Here is a 16,459-nt window from a genome sequence, read left to right on the forward strand (position 1 = left end):
AATAAACCGAATATAATATTTTAGACAAACGTTTTTTTTTAAATTCACGCCCCCTCCCCCATTTTCAAGTGTCTATTAAAAAGTAAATAATTAATTTACTCACTCAAGTTTTATACATCACAAATTGAAGATAAAAGATCAATAAATAATATATTCAAATTTAAAACAAAAAAAGTAGTGTTTTTTCGAAATTTACCTGTAAAGTTCGAAGTTTAAAACATTTTTTTTTAAACCACGTTGTTTTTTTTTTTTTTTTTTTTTTTTTTTAATGAAACCTTGGTCCTTGCTCCTTTAATTGAAAACAAAAATTAGGGTTTGAATTACATTTTTCGAGTAATTATAAGCTTGGAAAGACAGGGGCTCGAATTAATTCACGCCTCCCATTTTGAAATGTCTATTAAAAAGTAAATAATGAATTTACTCACCAAAGTTTTATATATCACAAATTGAAGATAAAAGATTAATAATATATCCAAATTTTAAAAAAAAGTAGTGTTTTTTTAGAAATTTGCCTATAAAGTCCGAAGTTTAAAACCTTTTTTTTTTAAAAAAAAAACACGTTGTTTGTTTTTTTTTTTGTTTTTTTAATGAAACCTTGGTCCTTGCTCCTTTAATTGAAAAAAAAAAAATTAGGGCTTGAATTACATTTTTCGAGGAGTTATAAGCTTGGAAAGACAGGGGGTGGAATTATTCAATATTCTTCACGAAATTTCTGACACACCTACCTCTACAACTATTGTCGCATTTTCGTTTTTTGTAACGTTAAAAACTAGATGTTGGTGTTATTAATATTTTAGGCTTTGTTACAATTAAAAAACAGTCGCCGCAGCTTTAAGAGTTTCATCCTTGTTTTATTAAAGAGTTTCATTCTTGGTATTTTTTAAGATTAAAGACTAATTCCTTAATAACCTTACCATAACATTTACTTTTTAATTAAGAAAGAATGAATCTCTTAGTAAACAAGAGTTGTCTCCCTTTGCGCGGTGACAAATTATAAAATAGCGATCTAGGAAAATATATAATTCAGTCAAAATAAAACCATTCAGAAAAAAAAAAAGTAAAGACATTTTTTTTTTCAATATCTTTTGGTGTAAGTTCAAAGTTCAACCTAATTGAAAAAAAGTAATACAGAAAAAGTTGTAAGACACGTCACATAAAGAAAATTGAGCATGTATTTTTTTATAAATAGAAACTCATTTTTTTTCCTGATTTATAGCAATTTCAATTGTAAACCATAGCCATACAAAGGCTGATTTTGATCTCAGTAGTTCAGATTGAGTTATTTCTTTTAATTTATTAAATATGGCGAATCAAGACACAACCTTCTCACTTTCTCATAAAATTTTATTTTCTTAATTAAAACAGAAATACTACTAGATCAATCCATGTGATTTCTGGAATATGGCATTTTTGTTACGTGATGGGTACCTGCATCATAAACTCTATACTTGCACCTATATTTTTGTTATAAAATATTTTATTAAAAAAAAAAACTATTCTGAAATACAGTCAAATTAGTTTGATTATTTTTATGCCAATAACCCCCCCCCCCAAAAAAAAACAACGAAAAAACCCCCCAAACAAACAAGTGCTTTCCAACACCTTGAAAAACCTCATCAGTATACCCTGTATTTAAGAATTCAGGTGAAAAGTCACCTCCCTCTCAGTACAAACCAATAAGTCTCCTGTGTGTCATGAGTAAGTTGTTGGAATCCATATTAAATAAAGAAGTAGTCAACCACCTCAACAGAAACAACCTTCTTAGTGACATGCAATATGGTTTCCGCTCTGCAAGATCTACAGCAGATGTGCTAACGGTTATATCACATAGGGTTACTGAATCTCTTGACAAAGGTTTCCTTTCCAGGGCAATTGCTCTTGACATATCGAAGGCCTTCGATAAGGTATGGCATAAGGGCCTACTTCACAAGATTTCCAGCTATGGTATTACTGGAAATGTTTTCTCAATCATTAAATCATTTCTCTCTGATAGGTTCATAATAGTGGTTGATGGACAGAAATCAGAGGCCCACAGTATTAATGCTGGAGTCCCCAAGGGGTCCATCCTGGGCCCAACTCTTCCTGATCTACATCAATAATCTCCCAAAACACATACTTAAATCATTCGTTGACATCTAAGCTGATGACACGACCATCTACGGCAACACATCAAAGGCCGTAAATGACAAAGTTCTCTCTAATTCTATCTCTTCTGATCTTGAGCACATGGTACAATGGGGGAAGAGGTGGCTGGTTACTTTTAATGCATCCAAAACCAAGCTTCTATCTTTACATCATCAACGCTCTGATCCCCATCTGGCATCAATTGAAATGGCTGGCTCTCGTCTTGGGGAGGCTCCATGTTTTGACAAGCTTCTGGGTTTGACCTTTACTCCTGATCTGAAATGGAACACGTACATCAAATCTGTTGCCACGGACGCTGGGAAAATGGTGGGATCCTTCTACCGCTCCAGAAGATATTTCACTACTGATGCAATTCTCTATCTGTATAAAAGCCAAGTACGTCCAAGGATGGAGTACTGCTGCCACATCTGGGCAGGAGCTGCTAAAAACAGCCTATCCTGCCTTGACAGAGGACAAAATAGACTTCGTGGTTTAGTGGGAGATGCCCTTTTCTCTTCCCTACAACCTCTCTCCCACAGAAGAGACGTTGCGAGCCTGTCTTTGTTTTATCGTTACTTCCATGGCAAGTGCTCGTCTGAGCTCCAACCCCCCCCCCCTCTCGCCAATCTTTCACGAGAAACACCCGTCAGCCTGAAACTACTGTCAATAATTTTCCCCACTCTTTATCTGTGCCTAAATCCAAATGTAGATTCCATGATCAAAGCTTCTTTCTTAGAACTGCACGCCAGTGGAACTTTCTGCCGCTTGCCTGTTTCCCACCTGACTACAACTTGGACGTCTTCAAGTCCAACATAAACAAACTCCTGACAAACCGCCCCCTTAAGTAATACACTCTATCAAAACCCCCAATACTAATCATTACTACAATACTATCTCACTGATTACTGTACACGCAATAACCCTTATCCCTGAGTGGCCTTCGGACCTTGATAAGTGGTGACTCTCATGTAAAAAAAAAAAAAAATGATTCGCCAAAAAACAAAAAAAAACAAACAAAAAGCAAAAAAACAAAACAAAACAAAACAAAAAAACAAAAAACAAAAGAAAACGATATTACCCCCTCCCCTCCAAATCTTTATTTTCTTCATGACTACTGCAACTTGCGAGCAGATGCAGACAGGAAGTTGCCAGTGATTGGATTGTAAACTTGTTCAATACCACAAAACTAACTTGCTTGATGCAAACAACATCGGGGAAATTTCAGTACTAGTACAGTTTTCAGAAGTTTTCAGAGTTTTCTTTTTAATGTAATCAAATTTATATGATTAATAACAAAAAATGTAGTCTTTAAAATGTTAACAAAAAGAAAACGTGTTTCAACAGTTTTCTTTAATAAAAAAGTACAATTCATGGAACGTGCGTTGATTTCAGCATCCAAAATTCTCTTCTGCAAAAAAAATAAATAAATAAATAAATAAATAAATAAAATAAATAAATAAATAAAATAAATAAATAAAAAATAAATAAATAAAATATAAACAAAAACAAAACAAAGCCAAAAAAAAAAAAAAAGAATCTCTTAGTAAAATGGAATTATCTTCCTTATATGAATGACTTCTTATACAAAAGCGCCAAAAGAATGTAATGGAAGCTATACGTTTACAGTATTTACAAAACTGATACTTATCGAACTTAGGAGCGAAACTCCGACAGCTTTGGGTTGGCATCTCTAAAAGGTAAGCAAAGGTAAGCAACCAAAAGATGCCGAAGGGATTATTCAATTAGCTGTCAGAAGGCTAACAAGTTTCAGTGAAAATATGAAATTCGCTAAATCAAGAAACATTTTTTTAAAACCGAAAATGACTTTCAATATGCTATATCATTGTGAAATTCACCCTTTCATTTTGTTAAGAATGGTTTGCTGAATAGAAAGCGATTCATTACATGGAGTCATGTCGTCTCTTTTAGTACGACGATTTTATTGTTTCACCCTATACATTAGTAGGAATACTTATTAACAAAGTATCAAAGAGAGAGGGGAGAAGGAGAGAGAGAGAGAGAGAGAGAGAGAGAGAGAGAGAGAGAGAGAGAGAGAGAGAGGGTAAGAGTATTTCTTCGAGCCCCATAAAGTATCAAATCATTTTCATACTAAATGTCATGCTTTCTATGGTTTCATCTTTGAGGCCAAATAAACTCTTGCTCACATTATCAGATTTATTTATCAGGAAAAATAGCTTATCACAGTTCTGAATTTTTTATATGATGTTGTAATATTCACCAAAGAAGCAAGTGGCCACATGTTTGTGCCTTGTGTGGCTGTACAAACCATAAATAAATAATCAACACTCACCCCAGAAACGTCTTTATGTCTCTCTATCCTGCAGACTGAGAACAAAAAAAAAATCAAAAAAATACAAGATGGTGTCCATGATCTTTTAAAGCTCTCGATCTCGCACAGTTCTCACATGGTCACATGACACCTCTACTAATGAGGCATACCGGACACAATAAAAGCAGGTTGCTGGGAAGAGTTGAAGTGAAGTGTTCAGACCTGCGTACAGTGAATAGTGCTCTGTGTATCGTTAGACTTTGATACAACCTGTGTTGTGAAATTTGCTTTGCGTCTCGTTAGACCTTTTCTTTTTGTTTTGCTACAGATGTATGAATGTTTGTATTAATTTTTTAATATTAATTTACTTGTCCATACATCCGGTGTCACAAAAAAAAAATCATCACACACATTAATTAATGAATAAAAAGCATCATCATAAACATTAATTAATAAATAAAAAGCATCATCATTGCAAACATTAATTAATGAGAAACGAATTACCTCCCTTTATAGTTGCTCTTTTTCAGTTAAAAATCATTAAAACCATTTCCTCTCCAAAAATAATATTAAAAAAGCAAGGATGGAATACTGTTGCCATATCTGGGCAAGAGCTGCTAAAAACAGCCTATCCTGCCTTGACAGAGTACAAAATAGATTTCGTGGCTTAGTGGGGGATGACCTTTTCTCTACCCTGCAACCTCTCTCCCACAGAAGAGACGTTGCGAGCCTATCCTTGTTCTATGGTTATTTCCATGGCAGGTGCTCGTCTGAACTCCAATCTCTGGTCCCCCCTCGCCAATCTTTCACGAAAAACACCCATCTAGCTGAATCCACTGTGAAAAATTTCCCCCACTCTATATCTGTGCCTAAATCAAAACGCGGATTCCATGAACAAAGCTTCTTTCTTAGAACTGCACACCTGTGGAACTCTGTTCCGTCTGCCTGCTTCCCTCCGGACTACAACTTGGATGTCTTCAAGTCCAATGTTAACAAATTCCTAATGAACCGCCCTTAATTAAACACTTCATCAAATCTCCACACTAACGTAATGTACTTGCAATAACCCTTATCCCTGAGTGGCTTCCGGGCCTTGATAAGTGGTGATCACTGTGTAAAAAAAAAAAAAAAAAAAAGCACAAACATGGCTGTCTCTTTACAGTTTAAAATTGGCTTTTTTATTTTATAATTAAAAGAAAAGTAATGTTTAATGGAGACTGTAATTTTTTAAATTATAGTTTCTCTTTAAAATTAAAAAAAAAAACGTGCAAGTGAATTGACATCTGTTCCTTTATAATTTACTAGCGGGGATGGGGTGGGGGGGATGTACCCGGTGTTGCCCGGGTGTTTGGAGGTGTGTGTGTTAAAAAAAAACGTTAAAAGAAAAAAAAGTTTTAGTAGGAAGGTAGGGTTGAACCCCGAAGCCTTGACGCGAAGGTGGAAACGAAAGGGAAAAAAAGCCAGACACCTAACCATCTTGGCCATGAAAGGAGAGGAACTGATAAGGGCGTTATGTGAAGGTTTATAAAGCGAAATAAACAGGTGCGAGGAAGTGGTGTGATGTCTGACCTACTTTTGCGCTGCAAACCAGATCATTCGCTTTTCGAAGACGCGGCGAGCTGGTAAAAGTCGGGCAAATGAAATACACACAACCGACCCCCATTGTTAAGTCGTAGTTATCATGATTTAGACGCGATATAAAAAGTTTTAAGAAGGAGTGAGCTGACCAAGAATCACGGCGAAAAAAGCCTTTTGCAGACATACACAAAAAGCGAACACACACATACATACACACACACACACACACACACACACACACACACACACACACACACACACACACACACACACACACACACATTTTCGCTTTTATATATATAGATATAAAAAATTATTCAGAAAAAACCACAGCAATGAGTTGTGTGTTGAATTTTCATTGAAAACAAAATCTAAATTTTGAAATCAATTATTTTTAGCTTTAAATGGTTAAAAAAAATTTGCTAAAAAATTGTTTTTTGTTTTATTTTATTTTTTATTCATTTTTATTTATAATTTGTTTTTAAAAATTTTAACTACCATGGAATCTCCACGGCCCCTGCTAGTTTAAATTGTGCTGTCACTCACACACACACAGACACACACACACAGACACACACACACACACACACACACACACACACACACACACACACACACACACACATGCTTGCGTGCAAATAAACGAACATTTATTCATTTCAATTTCTCCGCGCATTTTGCACAAAAATAAGTTCTTCCAGCAACGACATAATTTCAAATACATCCACATGATTTTCTCACAACAACAAAAGTAAAATACACATATTTTTGGCGGATGTAGTTGAAGACAGTATCATGTGACACAACCGACCAATAAGAAAATTTTGAAGATTGTCTTTCTAATGCTTTTCCAAAAGCCAAAATATCAGCAGTAGCAATCTTGATTTGGAGCCGGTCCAAAAAGTATTTAAACGCATCAAACATTCTTTTTCCCTCCTTTTTCCCTTCTTTCTTCTTCTCTTCTCGCTCCGACGTGACATGAGAACATGCCTCTCATTTTCATCTCATCGTCGTTTTCAAAGCTGTCAAAACCATAATTACACACGCCACGTGGCCACTCAAAAAAGCATACTTATGCACACACGCACCCGTTCCATACATTTTCTATAAGAATTAATAACAACGGATTACTTTCCTAATGGGACTTTTGAATAAGGCGAACTTTGCCAGTTAAAACACAAAACTTGAAATAAGGACATTATTTTCACACAAGACTTTCACCTTCTAATCTTATTAATTCAACGATGGACTTTCATCTAACATTCTAATCATAATGTTTTCTTTTACTGATCGGACCTTTGCTTGTTCATCTTGTTATTAAATAAATGCAGTGCATTTTAAACGAGAAGAAGGTGTTATTTTATTTTATTCCTTTTTTTATTATTTTGTTTGGGGCAGAGAGATTTAATTTCATTTAAACTAGAAGATTACTCCAACAGTTGTTCTCATCTTGAGTGTTATCTGTTAATGCGACCTCCCACCTTCGTCAGGTATTAAAGTCGCCATGTTTTGGCAGGAAAAAAGGGGGAGCTCTGCACTCTAAAGTTTCGAATTTTTTAAGATCTAGATGGAAGTAATTTAGACAAATTATAAAGATAATTTAATTATCAGGGAATCCTAGGAGGGTATAATTTTTAATTTATTATAGTTAAATTTTTAATTAAATCCATCAACCAATTGTAAGTTCTTAGAAATGTAACACTTACGAAACTAAGAGGTTGCTGGTTTCAGTATGGTTAATTGCGTGTGATCTATTTTTTTTAACCAGATGTAGTTTAAAAAAAATGTTTGATATGTTATCATTATGATTGATAGGAGATAAAAGATAAGGGAAAGCAAGGTAAAAATTGGTTGACAGTCCCATTGGCATTTCCCGGTAGGAGCGTCTCAGTATAATCTAACCCCTTCTCAAAGATAGAAGGCAAAACCTGGGAGGATGGAACTCCTAGAACTGCACAGGACCAGCATCATACTACAATAAACAGAGAAAAAGCCATTTCAGAAATTACCTAGACTGTTGATTTTAGTGTAGATGAAAGCAGTAATATAAATAAATGTCATTTTGATTGAACCACCTATGAGAGAGAGAGAGAGAGAGAGAGAGAGAGAGAGAGAGAGAGAGAGAGAGAGAGAGAGATGTATTCATGTAAATATCAAAACTCTTCTTTTCTATGATTTCTAAACCCAACAGATTCTTGCTCAAATTATCAGGAAATATAGCTTACATTAAATAGTTTCCGAATTTGTTTTTGGTTGCAGTAAATACATTATTTCCATCATGTTATTAAGACCACGGTGCTTGAACAAGTAAGATCGGTCATGTTGATCAAATTCCTCAATGGTGCAATTCGCTTGAAAATAAATGAATAAAAACAAAAATAATAAAAATTAACATCAATAACAAAAATTCCTTTGATACATCAATTGTATATTCGATCTTTGGTTCTCCTATAGCAGATGTCTCCCTGATCATACTTTCGCTTTTTCTTGCTCACTCTCTATTCTGAATTCGTAGTAGCAGGCCGGCATCAGTGGACTTTTTTTTTCTACCAAGTCAATAACAATGTTTTTTTTTTGTTTTTTTTAAATGTCTAACATATTTTGAACTAATATAAATTATTGCACAGTAAAAATAATTTAATTAAAACAACAACCATTTTTACCTGATTACTAAATTTAAGGAGCTATTCTCGCAAATTACATAATAATTTAATAAACAAAAATATTGTGAAAACCGAATTGAACTTGAAAATAATATGAAAAAAAACGTTTTTTAAATTTAGTATTCAAGTAAAAAAAATGGCATTTTTACTTGATTAAATATTCAAAATGAGAAAAATGATTTTTGCCTTAATTTAATTATTTTTACTGTACAATAATTTATATCAGTTGCTTACTAAATTTAACAAGTGAAGTATGCATGAACCCGTGAGTGCACAGTGAACGAGGCATAAAAAAATTGCTAAGTTCAGCATTTGTCCCCCCCATTTAGTCCCAAAAGTCCTCAGGGGATGTCAAATCCTGGTGAAAATGAACAAACAGTGCAGTTTTAGGCCTTACCATATGTAAATTTGAGTTCTGCACCATGCAAAAAAAGAAATGACTTAAGTCTATCATTTGGATCCCCCCCACACGTACATTTAGCCTCAAAAGTCCCCAAGGCTTAATATATTTAATTTTGAGTTCAGCACCATGCAAAACTGCTAAGTAGACATACACAGAAATTTTGGACAAATATGGTAAAATAGTCCCAAAATAGAGTGTTTTTATTAGCCCTAAAAGAGCCCCTGGGGCACACCCAAGAGTTATTGCAAAGTATAGACAAACAAAATTATATAGAAATCAGTTAGTTACAACTTTTCAGAAAGTTTTATAAAAATACAAGGCATCAATTTTTTTTAATAAGCACAAAAGCGTCAATTTTAGCCATTTTAACCTGAAAGGCACCCCTATGGAGTAGGGTGGGGTGAGGCAACTGGAGGTTTAACGGAAAATCCGTTCTGTTACTTTTTTTACTTATATCATGTTTAATGTTTGTGCAAAATTTTAAAAAATTCTAAGGTGCAGTTATTGAGAAAAGTGCAGACGGACGAACGGACGAACAGACAAGGGTGAATTTACAGGTCCACGTTCCTTTTGTTGGGGGACCAAAAAGCTTTTTTCTGCATAGTATTTTTAAGTTAAAACGGACAAAATGGAGGTGGGATGTACGGTTTGTTTTAATGGAGCATCTCTTTAAAAATCTACCAGAAGTCAGATAATTATCAAATCAATATAAAATTTTCACCGATTATTATATGTATGAACAAATATGTTTTACTTACGATATAAATTTTTAATATCATTTTCTGTCATGCTGTAAGGAGGACCTGTAAAATTAATGAGATACACAATTTGGTGAATAAATGTTTGTAGCGATAAATATATATAGAGAAAAAAAAAAGGAACAAACCAAGTTATGTGTTCATCAACGTTTTGTCTTTATTTCAAGATTTCCTCTGGATGAATGAAATTAAGAAAGCAAAACACCAGTGAAAATATTTGAAAATATATTTTTGATGTAATGAAATGTATGACCCTGTTCCATTTCAGAAACAGAAAAAGTCGTTGGAAATTCAAAAAAACGGGAAGGCATAGCGTTGTGAAAGGGAGTAAGATTTTTTTTATAACTTCATATAGCCGTTAATATATTTAACAAGATATGATGCAATTCATATTCTTTTTACAACAAATCTGTCTGTTAGAATTCAAATATGGATGCGTAACTGAAATGAAATATATTATACTCTACGTTGTTTAATTGTGTTTATATTCGTGATGATTCATTGTGTGTGTGAGTGTATATATATATATATATATATATATATATATATATATATATATATATATATATATATATATATATATATATATATTTATGTAATGAAATGTATGACATTGTTCTATCTCAGAACTGGAAATTGGAAATTCGCAAAAGACGTAGCGCTGTGAATAAAAGTAAGATTTTTTTTAACGTCATACAGCCTTATATATATTTAAAGAAAGATATGATGTACTCTATATCCTTTTTGTAACAAATATGTCCGTTAAAATTCAAATATGGATGCGTAACTGAAATGAAGTGAGTGTATTTTTGTTATGTAATTTATTGACTGATTATCTGTGTTAATTAATATAAGAGGTGTTTTCTATGGTGTGAGAGAATTAAATTATGTTTAAAATTAAATTATGTTCTTTTAATAGGAATTTATTTAATAATGGCGATACATTATACTCCACGTTGTTTAATTGTGTTTATATTCGCGATAAGCACTGATTCAAGAAGTCTCTGTCATGGTTTATTAGAGATAAATTAAACTATTTTTGCTTGTTTGAAGTCAAAAGCATAATTATGCTGCAATGAATGAGAGAATAATGCACTTGGAGAATTGCTACACAGATTAACTCTTTTACACTATAGAAAACCCCACCTATAATAATTAATACATATAATCAGTAAATAAATTACATAACAAAAATGAATGAAGGATAAATATGCGTCTCCTCAACTCCGAACATTAAAATAAGACAGGACTGAATTACGTATATATAAAACAGAACATTTATTATAAACAATAGAAAAACATTCATACATTTGCTATGCTATGCTTTGATAAACATAAGAGTATGTGTGTGTGTGTGTGTGTGTGTGTGTGTGTGTGTGTGCGCGTGCACGCGCGTGTTTGTGTGTGTGTATGTATGTGCATGCATGTGTGTGTGAGTGGGTGTGTCTGTGTGTATGGTGTTCGTGTTTGTGTGTGTGTGCGCGCATCCATGTGTGTGTGCATGTGTGTGTGTGATTAGAAATATTTTCCAACATGTTCATTAGTCGTTGTGGTGAGACAATCCGTTGAAAAAATTTTTTTTTTAATTTCGTTTCACCCCAAACAAGGCACAGTGCCACTTTGATGTAGTCTATCAGGGATGTAAGTTGCAGGGATACTATGCAAGGAGTTGAGCAGCAAGATGTCTGTTCACATTAGATTTGGACTTCTGCATGTCAGCAGTACAGTTGGAGAAGCAGGAACCTAGAAGGGAATTCCAAAGTCGAGGAATTCTGGGGAAGGAACTATTAGAGTAGAAGGCTTTCTCATATCTAGGGATCTTTACTGTGTCAGGGTGGGATTTTGCTGCTTGTCAGGGGTATTTACGTCGACGGCATTTTTTTAATCACTACCAGAAAGCAACTGTTGCAAAAATGAATTTATTTTCTTGTAATGGAAAAAAACGGCTGCCCATTATTTATTCACTATTCCACAGCTAGCTTTAATATATACTGACCCAACGAGTCACGGGTAATCTAGTATGTTAATAAATTTACTCATAAAAGTGAATATTCATCAGAGTAACGTTAGAATTTACGTAAGCGTGAACATGATTCCAAAATTATACATTTGTGATGGACAGAGTTATTTCCCTTGGAAAAGAAATTATTTTTTTCATTGGTTAGAGTTATTCCCCTTTGTCTCGGAAACTTATACGGAACAAAACAGTACATATTATGTCGTAAGCACATATGAAATGACTTGTCCACAACAGGAATTTTATTGTCTTTTGTTTGTATACGGACATAATTGCCAAAATACTTGTAGGGGACCAGAAATTTAAGTAAAATTAAATTTCTCTGCCAAGAAAAAATGCAATTTTACCTATTTTTCTGTAAAAATTACTTTTAACTATAAATAGCTTGCTACTCGATAAATTTTCGTAATTTTTGGATATATTACTATTTTCGACATAACAATTAAGTTCGTAATATTATTTTTTTTGCTAAAAACGATATATCTTAAAATAAAAAACCAATCTGTCGACTCTCTTAACAAGCATCCTAATTTCAATAAAATAGAATTATATAATTTTCACATTTGATGAAATCTTTGCAAGGTTACTAATACTTTTTAATAACCCAGTCTGTCTTACAATCCTAAAGCATCTCCTTTAAGTTCTCACCAAGATCACCTCTCTCGTGTAAAATATTCACAGCAAGAACTCCTCTAGCTACAACCACTACAAAGAACTTTTCTTTCTTACTGTGTATTCTTAAAATGAAACGGAACGTCAATGAACAGAGTTTCTTTCCAAGAACTTCTCATCTGTGGAGCGCATTACCATGGGACTGCTTACCTTCTGACTACAGCATCGACTTCTTCGAGTCTGATGTCAACAAATATATGTCATGGATAATTTCTTTATAAATACAGTTTCTTGAGTATTCATTTTTGGTGGACTGTTATCCTCATCTTCATAGTTGTTGTTTTTGCAATTTACAACATTAACCGATTTTTCAAAAGTTTTCATTTTAAAATTACGAAATAATGCTTTCAAAGGATATGGTTAACTTCTAATCATTTTCTCTTGTGTTAACAAAAAAACTTATGAAATGTTTGTTGTTTTAAATTAATGTTTCAAATATTTTAGATGCCGAGCTTTGAAAAGTGATAGCGAGCCGGCAAAAACAACTAGCGTGTTCATCCTTTTTGCAACTGTTATCCTTATCATCGTAATTTTTTGTTTCACCACGTTTCGACCAACTCATCCTATGGCCTTCTTCAGGTGATTAATCATGACGGGATAGGAAGGCTGAGTCTTGTAACTGTATCCTCAGTAATTACTGCCTTCCATAGTTGTTGTTGTCTTACCACATTTTGACCAACTAATCCTCTGGCTTGCTAGGCCAGTAATTAATGTGGATACAGTTACGAAACTCAAGATTCCTATCCCACCTAAAGAAGGTTAGAGGATGAGTTTGCCAAAACATGGCGAAAAAAAACAAACAAAAAAACAAAAAAACAACAACAACAACAACAATGAAGATGAGGAGCATGACAGTTTGCAAAAGAACAAATGCACAAATTATGAAGATATTCTCTTAAGTAAGCAAGTTCTAACCTTTCTACTAGTGTTGGGACGGTTAATCGGAATCGAAATCTGGAATCAGAACTTTTGAGGGGGGGGGGGCATTGGAATTGATATCAAAAGCAGAAAAATGTGTGCATATTTTCTGATGCCAAATACAATTCTTTTAATTATCTTTTTATTTGATTTTGTTTCAACAAAATCCTCCCTTGTTGTTTGTACTAATAAAATAATAAACATTTCTTGATTTTAAACTACCAATACAACTAAAATCTATATATAATCTCCCCACAAGCGTGTTTTTACGTTTGAGAAAATATATGCACATTTAACGTGTGTTTTACAGTAATCAGGAAAAAATAACAATTTTATAGTTAAATATTTGGAGATTTATAAAGAATTAGAATCAGAATCAGTAACTGTATCGGAATCAGGAAAAATATTGGAATTGCCCCATCACTACTTTCTTATCCATCGCTCTGAATCCTATCATTTAATGGACAATCTTAGTAACCTTATCCTCGAGTGGTTTTTGGGCCTTGTTAAGTGGTTGTCAATATATATGAAAAATGTCATATATAACGGAATTGAACCTAAATTTGTAACAATCAAATAACCAAGCCAGTAAAAAAATTAATTATTACATCAATTATGCAAAGTTTCATGGAAAGTGTTCGACTGAGCTTCAGTCTACGGTCCTCCCTCACCAAACATTCACAAGAAACACTCGTTTAGCTGAAAACACTATCAATAATTCCCCCCACTCTTTATCTGTGCCTAAACCTAAAGTAGATTCCATGAACAAAGTTTCTTTCTTAGAACTGCACGCCTGTGGAATTGTCTTCCGTTTTCCTGCTTTCCGGCTGACTACAATATGGTTGTCTCAAGTCTAACGTAAACAAGTTCTTGATGAGCCGTTCCATATAAGGTAACAAATTTACCGAATTGGTTACTATATTGTCCAATTTCTACTGTACACTCTTTAACCCTTATCCTCGAGTGGCCTCTTGGCTTTGATAATGTGGTGATGCCTGTGCAAAAAAAAAAAGAAAAAAAGTTCCATACCTGTGCATTGGTTTATATCGTATTGCATGGCTGCAACGATATATCGACAGTCAGGAAACATAAGGTTTTTAATTAGTTGAGCGTATCTGTTGTTGAAAAAAGAAAGATGAAAATTAATATTTGAGCCAAAGATAGAAATTGGAAGCAGCATGTAAGAATAAACTTCCAGAGAGAAATTAATTCAGAATACATATTATTTGGATTCATTGGACTACTGTTCTCATGTTGAGTGTTATTTTCACAATGTTTCGGCTGATGTAACCTCCGACGTTCTTCAGGTGTATCTTGTCGAAATCAGGAATTTCAAACAGAATCCTTTATTTACTTCACATGCTCTTGTTCCAGCAACCATAACTAGATAGAGGTCTTAAGTAATTCACCATTGTATTTTTCGGTCGCCTATACTAAGAATTGAACCTTCAAGAGAATATCGCTTTTACAATTGATTTTTCCAAGTACTCTAACCACTGTGTCTTGGGTCCTTGTGGACAGTTCTGGTATGAATTTCGGAATCTTAAACCTATTTTATTCCTAGTTGTAAATATTACCATTTATTACTAATTATTATTACTATATCAGCTGGGGTAGGGGCAGATTTGCCCGGTCATAAAATACAATTAAAAATGATATTTTCATTTGTCCAGATTTCATACCCATTATTATAGAGTCGTGATTTCAAAAGTAAAAAAAAAAAAAAATGTATTTAGGTGCCACCAGCTAGAATCGAAACTGAAACTGTAGCATTCAAAGCTGGTGACATACCAACATGACACGTGTATGAACTGATTAAAAATTAAAATTAAAAATAAACTAAAATTAATGTACAAAATGTACAACGATTTTTCTGCAATTTTGACCCATTTTTAACCCCTTAAAAACTTTTTTTAACCTGCTAAAGACTCATAAACGAATGGTCCGTAAAAATTCCAATCATTTGAGGCCCCTAGCGCCGCTCTGCGACTTTTAGTTTCGGAGATGATAGAGTTTGAAAATATGGAAACTGACTGACAGACATATAGCTATAAAAATATGTTAGATTTTGCTATATATATATATATATATATATATATATATATATATATATATAATTTAAAGGAGATTAGAATAATAGTCTAAAGAGCTAAGTATATTTTAATGTAATAGTGAAATTACTAGTTTAATTAAAATACAGGAAATGCTCGTTGTAATTTAGATATATAATAAGCTCGATAGTTAAATGTCCTAGAGCTAATTCAATATTAAGTAATGTGATTTATAATTTAAAAATTAAAAAAAAATTTTTTAAATTTAAAAATCAAAATTTAATTAAATTAAAAATCAGTTTCATAAGAAGGAACAACAACAAAGTCAATTATCTGTACGATCGTTTCGGAAATCCGTGCTTTTTATTTGTGGTATACATGAAGTCACGTAGAACAATTAGACATAGTTTTTTTGGTAAGCACGGTCTCCTCATCAGCAAATTTAGGAGGATTTCTATTGAATTGAAAAGACACCAAAAATAAACCTAGCATTAAAAGTAAGGCAGATGAATCTGAAAAATTGAAGTAAAAGGTTTGGATTTAAAATTTATAAGAAAATTAATAAGAAAATTGGTATAGGTTAGAGATAGAAATGAGTAGAAAAAATATATATTTTTTTGAATTTACATAATAAATTTGATTTAAAAATATATAGATATAGTTACCTTTTAATTTTTCTTTTTTTGAAATCAGGAACTGTATTTAAAGTAGTCATTTAGATGTTTGCTATAGCTTTTTATTTTATTGAATGATGAATTTTAAAAGGGCGACGCTCGTGCAGTAAATTGTTTCCGTTAGCGTATTTTGATTTAAAGACGCTACAGTTAATATCTATAGAGAGAGAATATTTATTTTGCAAGTTTTTAAGGGGAGATAATTGTCATGGTTTTATTTATTATTTGATTTACGAGTCTAAGGGCGGTAATTGGTCTAACTTAATTTATTAAAAAAAAAAAAAATAAATAAATAAATAAAGTAATCTATT

General features: G+C 33.0%; 1 protein-coding gene across 5 annotated transcripts in view; it reads right to left on the bottom strand.

The window, feature by feature from the left end:
- Positions 1 to 3,191: 3,191 nt before the first annotated feature.
- Positions 3,192 to 16,459, bottom strand: part of LOC145248900 (putative thiopurine S-methyltransferase) — a 113,257-nt gene continuing 99,989 nt past the window's right edge. For all 5 annotated transcript variants that reach the window (XM_080110675.1, XM_080110674.1, XM_080110677.1 and 2 more), the window contains 4 exons: positions 14,453 to 14,538; positions 9,817 to 9,861; positions 8,218 to 8,343; positions 3,192 to 3,532 (listed from right to left, as the gene is read on the bottom strand). In XM_080110675.1, the coding sequence (XP_079966801.1) occupies positions 8,219 to 8,343; positions 9,817 to 9,861; positions 14,453 to 14,538 (256 nt within the window). In that variant the 3' untranslated portion in view covers positions 3,192 to 3,532; position 8,218. The remainder of the gene's footprint in view (positions 3,533 to 8,217; positions 8,344 to 9,816; positions 9,862 to 14,452; positions 14,539 to 16,459) is intronic.

This window comes from Euprymna scolopes, chromosome 27, assembly GCF_053919585.1.
Source record: "Euprymna scolopes isolate OS-2025 chromosome 27, ASM5391958v1, whole genome shotgun sequence".
Classification (NCBI taxonomy): Eukaryota; Metazoa; Mollusca; class Cephalopoda; order Sepiida; family Sepiolidae; genus Euprymna; species Euprymna scolopes.